Source organism: Aspergillus lentulus (genome assembly GCF_001445615.1).
Source record: "Aspergillus lentulus DNA, contig: Alt04, strain: IFM 54703, whole genome shotgun sequence".
Classification (NCBI taxonomy): Eukaryota; Fungi; Ascomycota; class Eurotiomycetes; order Eurotiales; family Aspergillaceae; genus Aspergillus; species Aspergillus lentulus.
In genome coordinates, this window is record NW_028322122.1 from 507,592 (window position 1) to 523,961 (window position 16,370).

The 16,370-nt window shown below is 48.9% G+C and overlaps 7 protein-coding genes across 7 annotated transcripts; 3 read left to right on the forward strand and 4 right to left on the reverse strand.

Annotated features, from left to right (window-relative positions):
• Window positions 1-767: 767 nt before the first annotated feature.
• On the reverse strand, window positions 768-2,128 carry ALT_1452 (para-nitrobenzyl esterase; the record flags this gene model as incomplete). The annotated part of the gene is made up of 4 exons (XM_033562243.2): window positions 768-1,188; window positions 1,257-1,893; window positions 1,952-2,054; window positions 2,111-2,128. 4 exons carry the CDS (start codon window positions 2,126-2,128, stop codon window positions 768-770), a joined length of 1,179 nt encoding a protein of 392 aa, XP_033418134.2.
• Window positions 2,129-4,385: 2,257 nt separating this feature from the next.
• ALT_1453 (cupin domain-containing protein) lies at window positions 4,386-4,833 on the forward strand (the record flags this gene model as incomplete). Its single annotated transcript, XM_033562242.2, has 2 exons — window positions 4,386-4,411; window positions 4,467-4,833. The coding sequence occupies 2 exons, from the start codon at window positions 4,386-4,388 to the stop codon at window positions 4,831-4,833; spliced, it is 393 nt and encodes a 130-aa protein (XP_033418133.2).
• A 577-nt stretch (window positions 4,834-5,410) lies between these two features.
• Window positions 5,411-6,448, reverse strand: ALT_1454 (NADP-dependent oxidoreductase; the record flags this gene model as incomplete). Its single annotated transcript, XM_033562241.2, has 1 exon — window positions 5,411-6,448. The coding sequence occupies one exon, from the start codon at window positions 6,446-6,448 to the stop codon at window positions 5,411-5,413; it is 1,038 nt and encodes a 345-aa protein (XP_033418132.2).
• A 690-nt stretch (window positions 6,449-7,138) lies between these two features.
• ALT_1455 (uncharacterized protein) lies at window positions 7,139-9,117 on the reverse strand (the record flags this gene model as incomplete). Its single annotated transcript, XM_033562240.2, has 3 exons — window positions 7,139-7,748; window positions 7,806-8,095; window positions 8,164-9,117. 3 exons carry the CDS (start codon window positions 9,115-9,117, stop codon window positions 7,139-7,141), a joined length of 1,854 nt encoding a protein of 617 aa, XP_033418131.2.
• Window positions 9,118-9,993: 876 nt separating this feature from the next.
• Window positions 9,994-11,133, reverse strand: ALT_1456 (uncharacterized protein; the record flags this gene model as incomplete). Its single annotated transcript, XM_089599171.1, has 1 exon — window positions 9,994-11,133. One exon carries the CDS (start codon window positions 11,131-11,133, stop codon window positions 9,994-9,996), a length of 1,140 nt encoding a protein of 379 aa, XP_089456317.1.
• Window positions 11,134-11,414: 281 nt separating this feature from the next.
• ALT_1457 (putative dynamin GTPase) lies at window positions 11,415-13,186 on the forward strand (the record flags this gene model as incomplete). Its single annotated transcript, XM_033562237.2, has 4 exons — window positions 11,415-11,426; window positions 11,551-12,339; window positions 12,386-12,916; window positions 12,968-13,186. 4 exons carry the CDS (start codon window positions 11,415-11,417, stop codon window positions 13,184-13,186), a joined length of 1,551 nt encoding a protein of 516 aa, XP_033418128.2.
• Window positions 13,187-14,676: 1,490 nt separating this feature from the next.
• On the forward strand, window positions 14,677-16,236 carry ALT_1458 (uncharacterized protein; the record flags this gene model as incomplete). The annotated part of the gene is made up of 2 exons (XM_033562236.2): window positions 14,677-15,557; window positions 15,612-16,236. The coding sequence occupies 2 exons, from the start codon at window positions 14,677-14,679 to the stop codon at window positions 16,234-16,236; spliced, it is 1,506 nt and encodes a 501-aa protein (XP_033418127.2).
• Window positions 16,237-16,370: the final 134 nt, after the last annotated feature.

Below are 16,370 nucleotides of genomic sequence, written 5' to 3' on the forward strand. Positions count from 1 at the left end.
ATTGGCCTGGGCTTATAAATATGCCTTCAGTGTCTGAAGGTCTATATTTAGTTGTAGTAGTAAGCGAGCTCAATAGCGCATAATTGATACGGGCTCTACATAAGAGCTCTTAATCAGAAGTAGTTACCTTACTACAGGAGTTATCGGTCTGATCCTTCTAATGTGCATTCTAATCTACTATATAAACAATGGGGTCAATGTTCAAAACAAACTGTGGAAGTTTTGTAAGTGATGAGTGAATTAGTGATGAGCCCTAATAGCACTCCAGTGACCTGTTTAGTTAAATCGGTTCCCGAGGATCCGATGCCTTCTTCACTGCAAGCAGTAAGAAATGTTAATCCGGGTGGTGTATCATGTCTGATATGGTAAAAAATTCTGGAATCCAAAGCATGAGAGAGCAATGAACTTTCTCCAGGGAATAGGCAGTGGCTTTTTTCAGGGGTGGCCACAGTATTGACCATCCTAGCTATGCGGTATGCACTAAGGTCTAGGCGTTATATTAGAATATACAACCCTAAGCTTTAGCTAGCTATTCTTTTATATTTGCCCATGTAGGCTGCACCAGTTACCGACCACATCCAGCAGTCGTGGAGTGTGGTCCATTGCGAATGTTCAAAGATGAGGATTTGAAATGCCTTCAGATTAGACGCCTGTTGCCTTGACATACAACCCTCCAGTCATATCATAATTATGTCAACGAAAAACAAAGACACCATATTTCTAACTGCAACTGACCTTAGTGAAGGTTGGCTTGAGAAATAACACATTTACCATGCAAATCCCAGTAGTTCAGCATACCCAAGAAGAGTGCCACAGTAACTGTCCGCCTCCCAAAATGTGATGTTGTTCTCCCCAGAACTATTGCCGCTACCAATATCAGCCAGTTCAAGACCTCCATTCGTCCCTATCTGGGGCCATCCGGGCCCACGGTTTGGGTTCTTCGCAAAGCTGGCCCATGCCTGCTGCATATACTTGCTGAGGGCGACTTCCTGGTTTGTTGCATTCTCGGTTGCATAGGTACCGAATACGATCGGTACCTCAGATGCATGAACCGCGCCTTCTCCAGGAAATGTTCCTGTATTATTCAAAGAAGCTGAGTAACGGTATCGCCAGACCTTGCGACTATGTCCACTTGTGTAGTTGGCGATGGCCCCTGCAGGACAGGTGAAGACTGTATCTGTAACAATGCTATTCGCTGGTATTAACCTTTGTCCTTTCCTTTCCTTTTCAGAGTGAAAAATGAAGAATGATCATACCGGCTAATGTCTGGCCAGGTCAAGTTATGACCCACCAAATTCTGAAGCTGTCCGATAAAAAAGTTACAGGTAGGCGTCTGTAGGTGGAGTGCGGCGCATATCCTGTCCAAGGTTTGGTTCACATTGAAAGTGCCACCGCCAGAGATAAGGTAGACCAATTTGCTTAATTCATTCTTGTTTGTCCCAATGATCATTGATACGTTAGCAAATGTGCCATTGTTGATGCTGGTTCTTATATCTGAGACAGAAGTCGCATTGTCGGCAATGGGTTTAAAAAACAGATTATTCTTCGAGATGTAGTCTTGAATGCTGTTCATCGAAACGTTCCGAAGGCAATCGATACCAGTGCAATTGAAATATTGCGAAACATTCTGGTAGTTTGCAGTTCCATTTCCGGGCAGTTCAAGTGCCTCGGATTCGATAATTGCTGCTTGAAATGGGAGCGGCGAAGGCGGTATAGCAAGAAGCTGCTTTGCCGACCAGCCGCCAGCGGACTCGCTAAATACTGTGACCTTGCTTGGATCACCACCAAACTGTCGGATATTCTTTTGAGTCCAATTGAGAGCAAGCCGTTGGTCGAGGAACCCGGAGTTTTGCTGCCCCAAAGGAATCTCCGGGGAGTTTGAGAAGCCAAACACTGTCGGGCCTGATCAGTCCTTCAATGCTATAAGGGGAGACTGGGGTATGCGACATACTGCTTAAACGGTAATTGGGGATAACAAGGACGACGTCCTCAGTAATTGGTAGTGGCGAGTCAGTATACAAAGACTGAGACGCAGAGCCGCTAATCAGGTCTCCCTTAAGAATAGCTTAGACTACGGCGAAGACTGCAATCACTGGTACAGACGACTTACCCCATGAATCCAGAACATGACTTCTGTTAGGTTTGATGAAGACGCGTTTTGTGGTGCATATACATTTAAGTACAAACAGTCCTCGCTCTGTTGAATATCTCCAGCTACTGGAAGCGCCAGTTGACGTTCCAAGCTCAGGCTGTCGACTGAATCATTTACTATTTTTTAGCAGACCGTACATTTCCTCTATGATTTAAGAGAGCTAACCTGTGATATTTTGTTGAGGACATGATGGTGCCAGGCGCTGTGCCTGTAACGGAGTTGACCATGGCTCCGGCTCTTCGGGAGGGGAGAATCTCTCTGGTGGGGATTTTGCAAATGGAATACCCAAGAAAGCATTTACTACTGCAGTAGCGCTTGGTTGATTAACTGGCGTAACTGTAGTTCCTACCACAATGCCGGATGAGATGGTCACAGTTGGGTTTGCTGTGGCTATGGTTGCTGTCATTAGGAAAGCTATCGAGGATAAAAGACTAAAAGCCATGGCCTTTGTGGTTAGATTTTGTTTACAGTGCCTAGGATAGTGTAACACTATATAAAGAAGATAGAGTTGTGTTGAGCACGGAAAATACGACCTTGAGTAAGAGCCGGGCTTCCCCCACTTCTATAAGTAGAGGAAACAATAAAAAGGCTTGCGACATTGTGATATTACTTCATTCTTTGCAAATGACAGATGCAAACGGAGATCTGAGCCTGTTTCATGGTAAACTGCAATAAGGCGGCTGGTACCATGGAACCTTATTTTGCACTGTGAGCAGCAACATTACGCCCCGGCAGAACAATGGTTCGTTTCTTGTCATCTGCTCTTAGTGTTCACTTTATCTTCCTACCAATACAAGGCCTTTGCCGCGTTCAGAAGGTAGAACTGCAGGATCGCTGTACTCTGTTCTATCAGCTGCTCGGCGATCATTCGAGGTCTATCAAGAGGCTTGGATATATCGGAACTATTCACAGGATCACTTGCTGGCAGAGTCTACGTAATAGACTTGGGAATACGATCAAAAAGACAAATGATAACACTATAGGATAGGCGTGAGTTTACAAAGACCATGGTCTCGGTGCATAGCTTTGCAGTGTGTCCGTTGCGAATAGGGGATTCGGATTGATTAAACCATCCCAAGTGCCCTTGTGAATATCAAGCTTCAAGGTAGACTCTTGGTAGGATAACCACCAGGTCATACGAATTTCGGCAGAAATCTGTTTTCTTCTTTTTTGGTATGGCTGCTTGAGAATTAGTCCAAACAGGGCACAGCTCTCCCCTCTGCGAGTGGAAGATAGTCAACCCAGTCTTCTTGTCTAAAATTCATATATGGTCGCAAGTACTGCTCTAGCACACTATTAGACCGTTCAGTCTGATCATCAGTTTGGGGGCGGTAGGCTGTGCTTAGCCTCTTGCGAATCAGGAGATAGAGCATCATATCCGCCTAGAAACCTTTCGCGAAGACCGCACCCCGAGCAGAAATGATCTTCTCAGGGACGCCGTGATGTCGAAAGACTTCGCGGAGAAGTAGCAGTGCTAAATGCCCCCGCGAATGGTTTTCTGAACGGGTATGAAGTGGGTAACTTGCTGAATCGGTCCACCAGAACAAAAAGGGCGTCAAATACTCCCGCGAGTGGCTAGCTAAGAATCCTTGCGAGCCCTGACACACGCCGCAAGCTTGACAGTATTCGCGGACGAATGTTTGAGGTCTGGCCACCGGAACCTCCTGCTCACAAGCTTTGGGGTCCTTCTCTCCGCGAGGTGCCCTGCAAACGGATCCTTATGCAGCTTCGCAAGGATCATGTAATAATCATCAGGGATGTATAGGTGCCCTTTCCGATAGAGAAGCCCTTCGCGGAGCTTTCAGTATGTGAGCTCATCCTTCACGCATCCGTTTCACGGTTGGAGTGAGCTGATTGACGGTTGTTCGGGCTTCACTTAGTAGTTAGTACCCGGATAGGCTATCCATTCCTGTCGGGTACCCGAACTTAACCCGCATGCCCGATCCGCGATCCCTGAACGATCCACATTCGGCCATGGAAGATTAAACATAGTAGACAATGAACAAAAACGCATATGGGCCATGAATCGCGCTCATATGATCGGATATCCGTATTTAGAATTTCAAGTTTAGGCACCCGATAAACATTCTAGACTGACGTAGTCAGAATACCCAGCCAGCAAGGTATAAATATCGCCCGCCTGTTGACTCAATATCGACCGAGAAACCAACAAGTTCAAAGCAAGATCCAAAAAATAAAACCTCTGCAAGCCCATCAATCATCAATTATCAAAATGCAAGAACCGACCTATGACCCGAGGTAAGCATCATCTGTCCACACATCAATGTCCATCAACTCAAACAAACTTGCACAGCCGGCCCAGGCCAACCCTGAGCATAGTCTACGCCTACAAGCTCGTCAATTGTCCCGGCAAGACAATCGTTGGGTTACGTGTGGAATTCCCCCCAAACGGATCGACCCCTCCCCACCGGCATGGCGGCGCCTCGGTCTCTGCCTATGTGCTCAGCGGCACGGTGCTCAACAAAATGAACAACGACCCGATGAAGGTTATCGAGGCGGGAGGCACCTGGTATGAAGCTCCGGGTTGCCATCACCGCATCAGCGACAACGCTAGTGCGACTGAGCCGGCCGCCCTGCTGGTGGCCATGGTCCTAGACTCGGATGTGTATGACCGTGATGGGCTGGCAGCGCTGATCCAGATCGATGAGGAGTATCGGTAAATTGAAACGACGAGAAAGTAACTACTATCACATATCTTGGACATGTGGAAGTTCAGAAGAAATTTACAGATTTTGTCGCTGCTAGACATCAATACTGGCACCCGCCGGTGGTATACCGTATGATGTAGTCCACCTGTAACACGCTTAGGGACAGATCTAATCACATTTCTTCTCTCCGAATTGAATATCTCGGGTAATTGTACCAATCTCCTTATAGATCTGCTTCCCAACTGCCAGTGTCGGGTCTGCTCTCCCCGTAAGAGGCGAATCAAGACGCTGGCATATGAATGATAGAACCTATAAAGAATAGTAGAGTATTCGGGGAGTCAACAGTTGATCGCATGTCATTTCCTTACACGGCTGATGTGCATGGTATTATCACGGCTATCGGTGAGGTAGAGACCACTTTACGTCCAAGAACATGTAATGACTAGCTGCTTTTGCGTGGAGAGCTCAACTCAAACTATATTCTTTGACATTGAATGTAAATTTCTGTCCTTGTTTGGTTTGAGCCGCCTAAAGGTCTAGGGACCAGAGAGCCTTAGATCCAGATCGAAAGATTCAGCGATAGGTATCCTTATATCCGAATAACAACCTTCCCGTAGCCAGAAGCCTTTGAACTAGCCTGTTCATACGCTTCCTGAGCCTGTGATAGCTCAAACTTTTGCAGCACAAACGTCTTCAGCCGGCCCAAGTCCACCAAGGTCGCCAACTTCCTCAGAGCTTCAGCATCACTCCTAACAATGAAAAATAAAGCTCTCACATCCTCCTTGCCCTTATTAAGCCCACATTCCCTATGTTCATTCACAAAATCAAAACTCGCCGAATCAACCGATATCAATGTCCCATACCCCGCTACCCAAGACCAACATCTTCGGAGGATCTCACCCCCGACAGTATCGACAATGAGATCAAACGACCCTTCCACATTCTCGCCCAAGGCAGAGTACTCTACCACCTCATCAGCCCCCAGCCCCCTAAGAAACTCCCCATTGCGCTCGGTCGAGCTAGACGCAGCCACAACATGCAGCCCTGCAATCGCAGCCAGCTGAACCAGGTAAATACCCACACCGCCAGAACTCCCGGTAATCAAAACCCGCTTCCCAATCATCTCTTCTGCCCCGACGGCACCCGGAAAGGGGAGTCCCGCATGCTCAAACAGAGCCTGATAAGCCGTCAACCCGCTGAGCGGTAGACAAGCAGCCTCCTCCCACGTCAGGGCTTCGGGCTTCCGGGTGGTCTCGTGCTCATGCACGATCGTGTATTCAGCCCATGTTGAGCCTCGATCGGCATGGGTCATGCCGAAGACTTCGTCGCCGTGTTTGAATTGGGTGGTGGCGGTGGTGGTGCTGCTGCTATCCGGGTCGACGAAGACGTCTTCTACTATCCCGGAGAAGTCGTTGCCCGGGATCGTAAATTCGGTCGCGTATGTTTCGGGCCATGTTAGTGCATCGCGGATGGCTGTTGTGGCTTTCACTCTGATTAGGATTTCTCCTTGGCGGGAAGGTTTGGGGATCGGGATCTTGTCTAGCTTCAAGGCAGATGGTGGAGCTGGGTTGGTGGGGGAGTAGGGCTTTGAGCCGTTGGGGGCGGGATGAAGGCGGACGGCTTGCATTTTCTGACGAGTTTGAGATGAAGGATTTGGCGGGGAAATTAAAGGAGTGTATGGGGATGGGAGAGCTCTCGTAGATTGAGTAATGCGGTTGAGTGTAGATCGTAGTAGCGAAAGTGAGTATTCGTGATGCATATCGACATAGCAGGACTACAAGAGTCAAGGGGGGCCGAGTGAAGAATAAATAAATATTTAAGCAGGATAAACGCTATTGTGCTACTTGGCCCCCGCCGGAATTGCTGCGAGGGAAACTCCCTCAATAGCAATAGCCTATTGTTAATAGCCTACCGTTGGTCGATAGGGAGGTCTCCGGGAAAACTGTTGCCAAATACCATTGCCAATTACGGGAATATCAAGTTCCCCCTTGCCTTTGAACCATATCTTACAGTGTTATTTCGGTATTTCACGGCCTTCACCTGGCCCGGGTATCCGGGTATGAGTGGGAGCTAAATAAGATCCCTCATAAAAAGACATGGTAATGATAGAGTGTCTTGATATTTAAGGTAGTCCAAATCAGATTGCCCTTCTCTGTTGCGAAAGGCATGTTGCAAGGGTATTTATTCATTATCAATCATTATATACCGAGAGGATGCCGCGGGCAACAGCCTCAGTGATCCGAGATACTCAACACAACCATTTCCATAACATTCATACTCATTCAACCGGTAGAAGTACTAAATATTAAATTACATATTACAACCCATCGCCCATACCCCACGGGAGATCAGCCAGATCACCAAGGCCATACCATCCACAGAGATCCTGGATAGAGCGGATAGAAGAAAGAATATCAGTGTCGCTGCTTAGTACATCCGTACTCGAACTCAGACTTCCTTCGCCTTCAAAAGCATGCAAACCTTCGGTGGAATTCGACGCATCGCTATTGCTTTCCACCCTAGACCCAACCCCAAGCACATACTGACCAATCGTCTGTAGCTCGCGAACATTTCTCGCTGTTCTCGGCCATACCTCGCCAAGGACCTTGAGACACCCGATCGTCATCCGGATCTGATCTCTTGCGATTGCGAGATCTTTCCCCTTAAACAGGAATTTGCAGGCCGAAAGCAGCGCTAGGGTTCCCTCGCTCACCATGCAGGTGGTAAAAGGGGTGTGGCAGAATTCCTGCACGGGTAGGGCAAGGAGGCGGATCTGTGCCTCTGCAGACCGCAGGACTCGGACGGTGTGTACATTGACAAGATCTGGGGTAGGGGTATCCAGGGGTGGTTCTCGGGCACAGCTGGAAACGTCCTCTATTGCATTGAATTTGAGGGTTGAAAAGGGCCGGTGCAGGCCGATAGTTGCGCTAAAGGGTCGATGAGATCGTTGTAGTGTGCAAGTAGGATAGATCGGAGGTACTTACACGTGGATTAGTAGATGAGCTTGGAACATGAGCTCGTCAATTTCCCCAGTAGGTGTCATGACCTGCTTGTAATCCGTCGGTAGTAGAAGTCGCCATCCATCTAGACTGCAGTCGGCGGCTTGGATGACACGCGTTGAGCCTTCTTTGACGGCTGTCTTCGGCGCCACAGAGATTGCGGATGCTGCGCATTGTACGGCGCCGATAAGATACGCAAAGGAGGAAAACTTGGTGCCCTCAGGGCTGAATTCGCGGCAGTTGAACTCTTCAATGGTTTTGGGCTCGGGAATATTCTGTGATCGAGTCAGCTCTTTAACCTACGCGGGACCGGGTTAGAGAACGCGATGTTGCTAATACTAACCCCGGACTCGTACTCCGACTCTTCACAGGGTAGCTCGACAGTAGCAGCGATATCCACAACCGCCAAGTTCATCGTCCCCAGAGTACCGGCGTAGTACGCATCTACGATGAACAGCATCCACCACGTTCGCCTCCAGCTTTCCTTCAGCACGGGGTCATCGGCTCCCTGCGACGCTGCGAACTCTTGGCGAAACATTTGGAGATCAATAGCAAGCTTGGTTGCACTGTCCATTTCCCTTTTGGCATCGGCCTTATAGTCGTACCAGAAGAGAGCCATAGAATATAGAAGGCGACATTGGACCATGATTGGGTCGGATGGGGCCACTTGTGCAAAGCAGGTTTCTGTGTACTCCTGCAGCGGTAATGACCAACCTTTTGAGGTATAAATATCCCCGATTAAGCGTAGAACTGCAATGAGTGGCGTGAACCTGGGCTGTCTTTCCAGGTCTTGGTACATTTTTGCGAGGTGCTTCCGCGGTAAAATGAAGGGATGACATTTATGAAAGTTCTTATAGTAAGCATCGACCAGCGCATCGTCCTCGATGCTAATAATGGGAGCTGGACTCGCTACTATCAATGGAATGTTTGATGCGCCAGTACTACTCATGGTAGTATCGAGCAGGGCCGAGTCCTGGGACAAGTCGACCTCAGCGGGTTGGACAGCACGTTCGTGGACCTGTCCAATCGTTGTGAATCGTTGTGAACTTGAGTCGCCGACAGATGGAGTGCCTCCAGCGCCAGCTGTCGCAGCGAGTCTTTTGCGACGCTCTGCCAGCGCTGCGCGGTCCAGCCCGCCGCGACGTGAGGGAGCATAGCAGCACTGCTTGCCAGCATCAGTGCAGCGGGCGCAACACGGACGTTTGCCGTCGCATTTCGTATGGCGGGAACGGCAAGGAAGACAAGCCAGCGAAGATCGCGTAGGTCGTCTGCTCTGCACACTCGGTGTAGGACTCATGTTGTGTACCGGGTTGTGGCTAATAGGTGGTCGCAGCTCAGTGAGAAGTGCGGGTATTCGGGTATCCGATTGAGTACTGGTAATCCTTGGCAGCTCTTAAACATATATTCCGCCTTCTACTTACATAATATAATCAATCGTTGTACCAGTAAATTCTACAGAACTTTTGATATACGCTCTCAAGGGCCATTTAATGGTACCCCTTCCTTCATCTTAGGTTTTTATGCAATGAGGAATTCAAATGTTTTATCCTAACCCTTTATCAGATGCTAACAAGATAAACTCTATCAGTATCTTAGTTTTAGGCATTTCTTTAGGGTGCAAAGACTATGCCTTTCTATACGAGTACTATAGTTAAACTTATTCTGGGCACATGCTCATCCAGAGTCATCCTAGATAGACTGCAGAATATTAGGATAGGTAGATGCCAGCTATGCTAGATAAGTTTAGCGATACTTAATCATTTACTACTTATGATTATATAGCAATCGCCTGTTAATTATATGGATCTTATAATAGAGGCTTGGCAGGCCGCAGGCGTACTTTTCGTAAATATATATAACCTATTTGAGAGAGCTTTCGGAAAGTGGAAGGATCATCACACGGTTCGCCTGGATCCTAATCCAAGATCTTCAAGTGTACGTTCTTCGTCGGCGATCGTGAGCGTTCGGTTGGGCAAGGGCGAAGTAGTCTTGCTCTGAGAGCGAAGACCCACTTACTGTGGTGACAGGATATGAAGCTTGTAGGCCTAGAATGGTATATCACCGTCCTAGCCTTGCCGTATGTACTAAATCTTAGGTGGTATAAGAGGATTTACAATCCAGGACTTTAGTCTAGCTATTCCTTCTGTATATTCGTGTCATGCGCAGGACAACCTTAGTTGCCGACAGATCTAGCAGTCGTGGAGTGTGCGTCTGGATCGGAAAACGCTGCCAAAGGCACCACAGGCCAGCCAAGCGTCTTGATCTCCAGATTGGTCTGCCACGTATACACGATCCTAAGGTGAATATCCAGGTCTTTCCCATAACCAAGGACTCTCCAGAGTTTCCTTCGTAAAGCATACTGTTCACACCTCTGGCCGTCGGCGTTGGCCACGAAGTCGCTGATTGACGAGAGTGACGTGTCATCATCATCATCACTCATACTGTCATTATCTGCTTCTGATTCCTCGCTCCAATCATCCTCCAACCTATACGGAGGGTCCGAATGACATCGCACATCTCGCAGCCTTGGGAATATCCTGCGCCACAATGTTGCAATGGTGAGGATGGCATCACTTTGCAAGCGTGGTAGATCCTTGAAGCATATTTGTGCAAAGATCATGGTCTCTAACTGCCGGAATGGATGCAGACCTATCATTGTGTGGAGAGAGAGGCGTAATTGAGTATAACGCAGGTCAAGCACGACCAGTCGCGGGCAGTGATGGATAAGCTCTCGAAGCTTTTCACTATCCATCTCGAATTTCGCATCAAGAGCAAGGAACTCTAGTTGAGGCAGGGCACGCAGCAGATCGAACAACAGGTCTTCTCCCAGACGAGGTTCGCCACTCAAGCGTACGTCCTTCACACGAAACTTCTGTAAAAGCGGGCAGCCGCGCGCGATATCAAGGAGTGCTTCTACATTGTCAAAGTCACGGATATCAAGGTCGATGGCCCGTAGATTTCTGCACTTGGCAAGGTTCCCAAGTACAGTCTGGATAGTGGGGTGCCCGGATCCGAGGTCTTGCAGGTTGAAGATTTGAAGCTCGTTCAACGTTGGCAATATCTCTAGCCACTCTTGGGGCCGCTTTGCAAGGTACAATGCCTTCAACCTCGGCCATGGGTTTACCTGCTCCTCTACTCTTGTTGACTCCAAGGGTGGAGAACAATGAGGGATGAACAGCGCCAACGTCTCCAGATTTTGGTGTTGTCGAAGGCACAACAGGATTTCCGCAAGGTCGGATCGGCTCATGCGATCAACACGGCTATGAGCCGTTTCCTCAAGGTGGAAGAACTGCAAATCGCAACATCGAAGCATTTGGCAAAGCTCATAGATCTCCGGACCACCGTCTGGTTTGTAAATTGTGAGAGCTTTGAGATTTGGAAACTTATCCCGCTAGAGTTAGACATTCCCTCTTGAAAATGGGAAGAATCACAGGCCGAACGACACTCACAGCAGGGATGATCGATCCTTGAGGATAGCTGGCGCCGACCATCGCCAGTGCACAGTAGTATCTATCAATAGCCAAGTACTCAATGGTGGGAGTGAGAAGGAGATCGGAAATGATAGACCAATCTTGACCCTTGATCTCATAGGGGATGGCGAGGCTGGTAAGACCACTTCCTTGCGGCTGCAAAAGGAGCTTTGCATATTTGCGATGGCGCAACGCCCGACACTTCGCATAGCATGCAATTTTCGTTCGTCCAATTTGATCAAGTGCGATAGCGTCTGTAGAAAGCAGAAGGTGTTTCACAAAGCTCATATTTCGAGCGAAGCGCTCCCGGCAGCGATGTGGATACACAGAGTATCATCCAACGTGCTCGTCGTTTCGACAAGGATGGGTTCCGCACTGTTGGGATAATTACCAAACCTGATCTCATCAATGACGGCACCGAAGGACGTATTGCAAAACTGGCCAACAATGCTGACAGGACGAAACTGAAACTTGGGTTCTTCCTTGTCAAGAATCCTCGGCCGAGTGATTTGGAGAAGGGCGTGACTATGGCTGAGCGTCGGAAGATGGAGGCGGAATTTTTCGCGCATCCACCTTGGAACAAGCTTGGACTCGATCCTTCACGTGTCGGCATAGACAATCTTCGAAGCTTCATGCAAGACCTCCTTGATCGACATATTGAACGCGAGTTACCGAAGGTTCGAAAAGATGTGGCTCAGCTGTTGAATGCGATCAACAAGGAACTCATGGACCTCGGGACTCCGCGCACTTCGCCTGCGCAGATACGTATGTACCTCACTCGCGTCGCGACAGACTTCCAGAATCTCGTGAAGTCTGGAGTTGAAGGGATATATGGTAACCGAGACGGCTTTTTCCATGAAATCGATGATGAGAGCGACTGTCACCGTCTTAGGGCCGCAATCCACGCGGAGAATGCAAGGTTTGCCAACTACATGAGGCAACATGGACAGAAACGCAAAGTTGTTTCGGCTGAGCATCAAGAAGAGACGGATACGGAGACCGGCCAGGTCTTGGTGACCAAAGAGCAAATGTCGGCGTGGATCAAGAAGGTGAGGCCATAGGCATGTCCCAATGACAGGAAGCTAACCGCTGCAGATATATGACCGCACCCGTGGCCGAGAGCTGCCCGGCAATTATAATCATGCCTTGCTCAGTGAACTATTTCACGAGCAGTCATCTCGCTGGGGTGATATTGCTCGCGACCATGTCAATGCGATCACAGATCTGGTGTCTCGGTTTATTCAGTCTGCGTCTGCATTTGTGATAAAAGATACTAATGCACGGGAAACCATTTCCCCAATTATCACCGCAAAATTGGATGGCAATGCGGAGGACGCCTTCCGTGAACTGAGCAAGTTGCTAGATGACGAGGCTGGTTGTCCTATCACATACAACCATTATTATACGGACAATGTCCAAAGGGCGCGTAACAACCGTTCGAGGCAAGATCTTGGCACGTCGCTCAATAACGCAATTACCGAAGACTGGAATGGTCGCTTTCACGTAAGCAACTCGTCTGATGAGATCAGTCGGCTGGTGGCGTCTCTCCAGAGCCATCACATCATCGTTAATATGGAAGAGCGGGCATGCTGCGAGGCGCAAATTGACTTGGAAGCCTACTACAAGGTTCGCTCTTTCCATGGGATATTAGGACCACGTACACTGACAATATGCTAGGTTGCTATGAAAACTTTTGTCGACAATGTCTGTCGCCAAGTGGTTGAGAGACATATTCTCACGAACCTTCCAACTGTGTTCAATCCGATGACTGTCAGCAGCTTTTCAGATGATGATCTTGTCCGCTTGGCTGCCGAGTCACCTAGGATCAGTAAGCGCCGGGTGGAGGCTACTCAATTGCAGGAGGCATTGATGGACAGCCTCCGTGAATTGCGTTGATTTGTTTTGTCTTTTGTACTGCTCCGGCGAGGTTTTTTTCCCAACCTTGGTTTTCCCTCTCCGTCACGCAAATGCGGGAGCGATGTTTGATGCATTGGGCTTTCTGTCTTTCTGATCTGATTAAGATGCAATGGGTTTTTGTTATAAAGCTGCCTGAGACGGCATTCTGAGTATGTTCGCAGACCAGATGTTCCATACAAATTGATTTCATACCTGAGTAATCTGCCTGGTTCCTTTATGATCACAAAAGAACAGTGCTCTGGACTACCAGATTCTACTAGCAAAGTATCTGTGGGATAGCGGACGTCTGAGCAATTAAGGGATGCTGGAGCCAGAGAACCTGTCGTTCAGGAACATCGTCTTGTCTTAGGGAGCCTGGTCGCTCGCGCCTTAGTATTCTTCCGGCAGCCACCAACAAGACCAAGCCCAAGCACACTGCAAGCCTCCACCACCGTCCACTACTTATATGTAATAAGTGCTAAAATTTTCATAATGAATCTTTCTCCTTTGTTTTATTAGGTTCATCAGGAAGACTAAGTTTCTCTAGGCTGGGTGACAAATTAGCTATGTTATTGAAAAGGGGCTGCAGGATTTTCTAAGGGTCTGTTGTGAGAAGATAAGCTTTAATGATTTCTGGGTCTCTTATTATCAAGATGCACTTACTTGATTAATGACTACTAGTATGACTAATTGTTAGGCTATGATATGCTTTCTATAAGACTTCTCACTCACTAGCAACTCAGCATCAAAATTCATTAAAGTACTTATAATTCCTTGTATATTGCATCCTTGATCCATACTTTACGTTGTAAGACTTTAGTGTCTGTTTAAGAACAGTGTGTACGGAGTATGCTATGTTCTTAATACTCTCTTTTATATGTGGATATTACACCACAACCTTAAGTTGTTATAGAGAGTATCACAGACTCGTTTAGTTTAAATGCAATAATCTCGATGAGGTCCTTGCAACACTGAGTGGGCCTAGTAAGTATATAGACGGTGGTTTACGGGCTAGGGCTAACTATGGGAACGGGATGGGAAGCTAGGGCCAGTCTAAGTTCCATCTAGTGAGAATAGCTTCGGTTCATCTCCGACAGTTCGACCCTGAGATCCCGCTCAGATGCTTCTTAGATGCGGAATCCCCATAACCCTAGATCCAGTTCCAAATGGGCCGTGTTGAAACGGGAGCCGTGTTTCAGGTTGATTTGGATATATCCTTGCTCATCTCCCCACGTGTTGATGATTGACGCATGCTCCTGAATAGCTTGTATGAGAGTAAACTATAATTAATTAAATCCACTCGGTTCATTTGTCGGCGTCTATCTACTCCAGGGTAATAAATCACATACATCCCAAAGACTTGGCTGGCGTTACGCTCATTTCCAGTTGACCTCTTTTCACTTCAATCACACTCTTTTGTACAACTTCTGTTCGTTGTATAGCTGGTTCTTATCTTTTCCTACTATTGTCATTCATTTCATTATACCAAAATGCATCTTAATCTGTCGTTCCTTATTGCCTTGCTCCCTCTTGCCTCCAGCTTCGTCCACCCCGGCCTCCTCGTCACGGACAGCGACATCACCCGCGCACAGAAAAAGATCAAAGCAAACGCAGACCCATGGATCACCTCCTGGAACGTCCTGACCCGTCTGCGTTTCTCCGACGCCAGCTACACCCCTTCACCAGCCAGCGTTGTCTACCGTGGCGACTGGGACGGCAACACCGCAAACGCAGAGGACCTATGGCACGACGTCGCCGCCGCATTCAATCTCGCCCTTCGCTGGAAAATCTCCTCAAACACTACCTTTGCCGATGCAGCGAGCAACATCCTCCATGCCTGGGCAACCACGCTAACCGCCCTCGGCGGCGGCGACGACAAGTACCTGACAGCTGGACTGCAGGGGTACGAGCTTGCCAACGCCGCCGAGCTGCTCCGGGACTACGAGCCGTTCGCGACGAAGGTTCTTCCGTCTGTGATCGATATGGCTAATAAGATTTTTATTCCAATGCACTACAAGTGGTTGCGCCATGAAGAGCCCTCGCAGCATAACATCCTCCACTTCTTTGCGAACTGGGAGCTGTGCAATATCGCTTCTGCCATGGCAATGGGTGTCTTGACAGACAACCAGACGGTATGGGACTTTGCGGTGGAGTATTTCAAACAGGGGGATGGAACCGGCGCGATCCATAATGCCATCACGGATATTGTGGAGGAACCGGGCACGGGAACGCCGCTAGGCCAGGGCCAGGAGGCAGGTCGCGATCAGGGCCATTCGGCGCTGGATATCCAGTTACTGGCCGTAGTTGGACAGCAGGCCTGGAACCAGGGCGAGGATCTGTTTGCGTTGAATGATAGTCGTATTCTGAGCGGGTTAGTAGTAGTCCCAGTACCTTTTTCCACTTGCACTTCAACTGATGATCTTAGGACTGAGTACTGGGCGCGGTATAACCTAGGCCACGACGTCCCCTTCGTGCCCTATTCCAACGGCATCGTCAGCTTCACGGAAATCAGCAGTGCGTCTCGCGGCGCGATGCGGCCGACCTGGGAGCTGCTGTATAACCACTACGTGGTGATCAAGGGGATGGACGCACCCTGGACGACAAAGTTCCTCAACGAGTCTCTGAACTATTATGGCGGCGCAGAAGGGGGCGCAGGGTCCTGGGGTGAGGGGTCAGGTCACTATGATGGACTCGGCTGGGGATCGTTGCTGCATCGCTTGGATGAGTCGGATGTCGCGGCTGTAAGTTCTGAAGCGAGCACGCCGACTGCTCCGCCGTCGTCCGGTAAAGCGGCCTCGAAGCTACCGCAGAGTACGCCTGGTTCGAGTCCTGCGGTATCCTCTGGCGGAAAGTCAGCTTCGGCAGCGGCCGCGTCTACGAGTGCCGCTAGCAGTACTCCTTCCCCCTCTTCTCCAGGCACGAGCACCCCTGCAGCTTCTGCAGACCCCCAGTCGACCCCGCGTCCTACTAAAGCCGGCCAGAAGCCCGGTCATCGGGGACACCATCATGGACACAAACATGGGGGATGTCGTGCGCATTCACGAGTCTAGAATAGAAGGCTCTCTTGTATATAACTAGTCACTAGAGCCGAGTCAAAGTAATAGCTGTTCCTGCGGGGAAGAACCAGGCGCAACAGTAAACAGCTGCAGGCTGCAATGGATTCTGGCTCTACTACCATATCCGT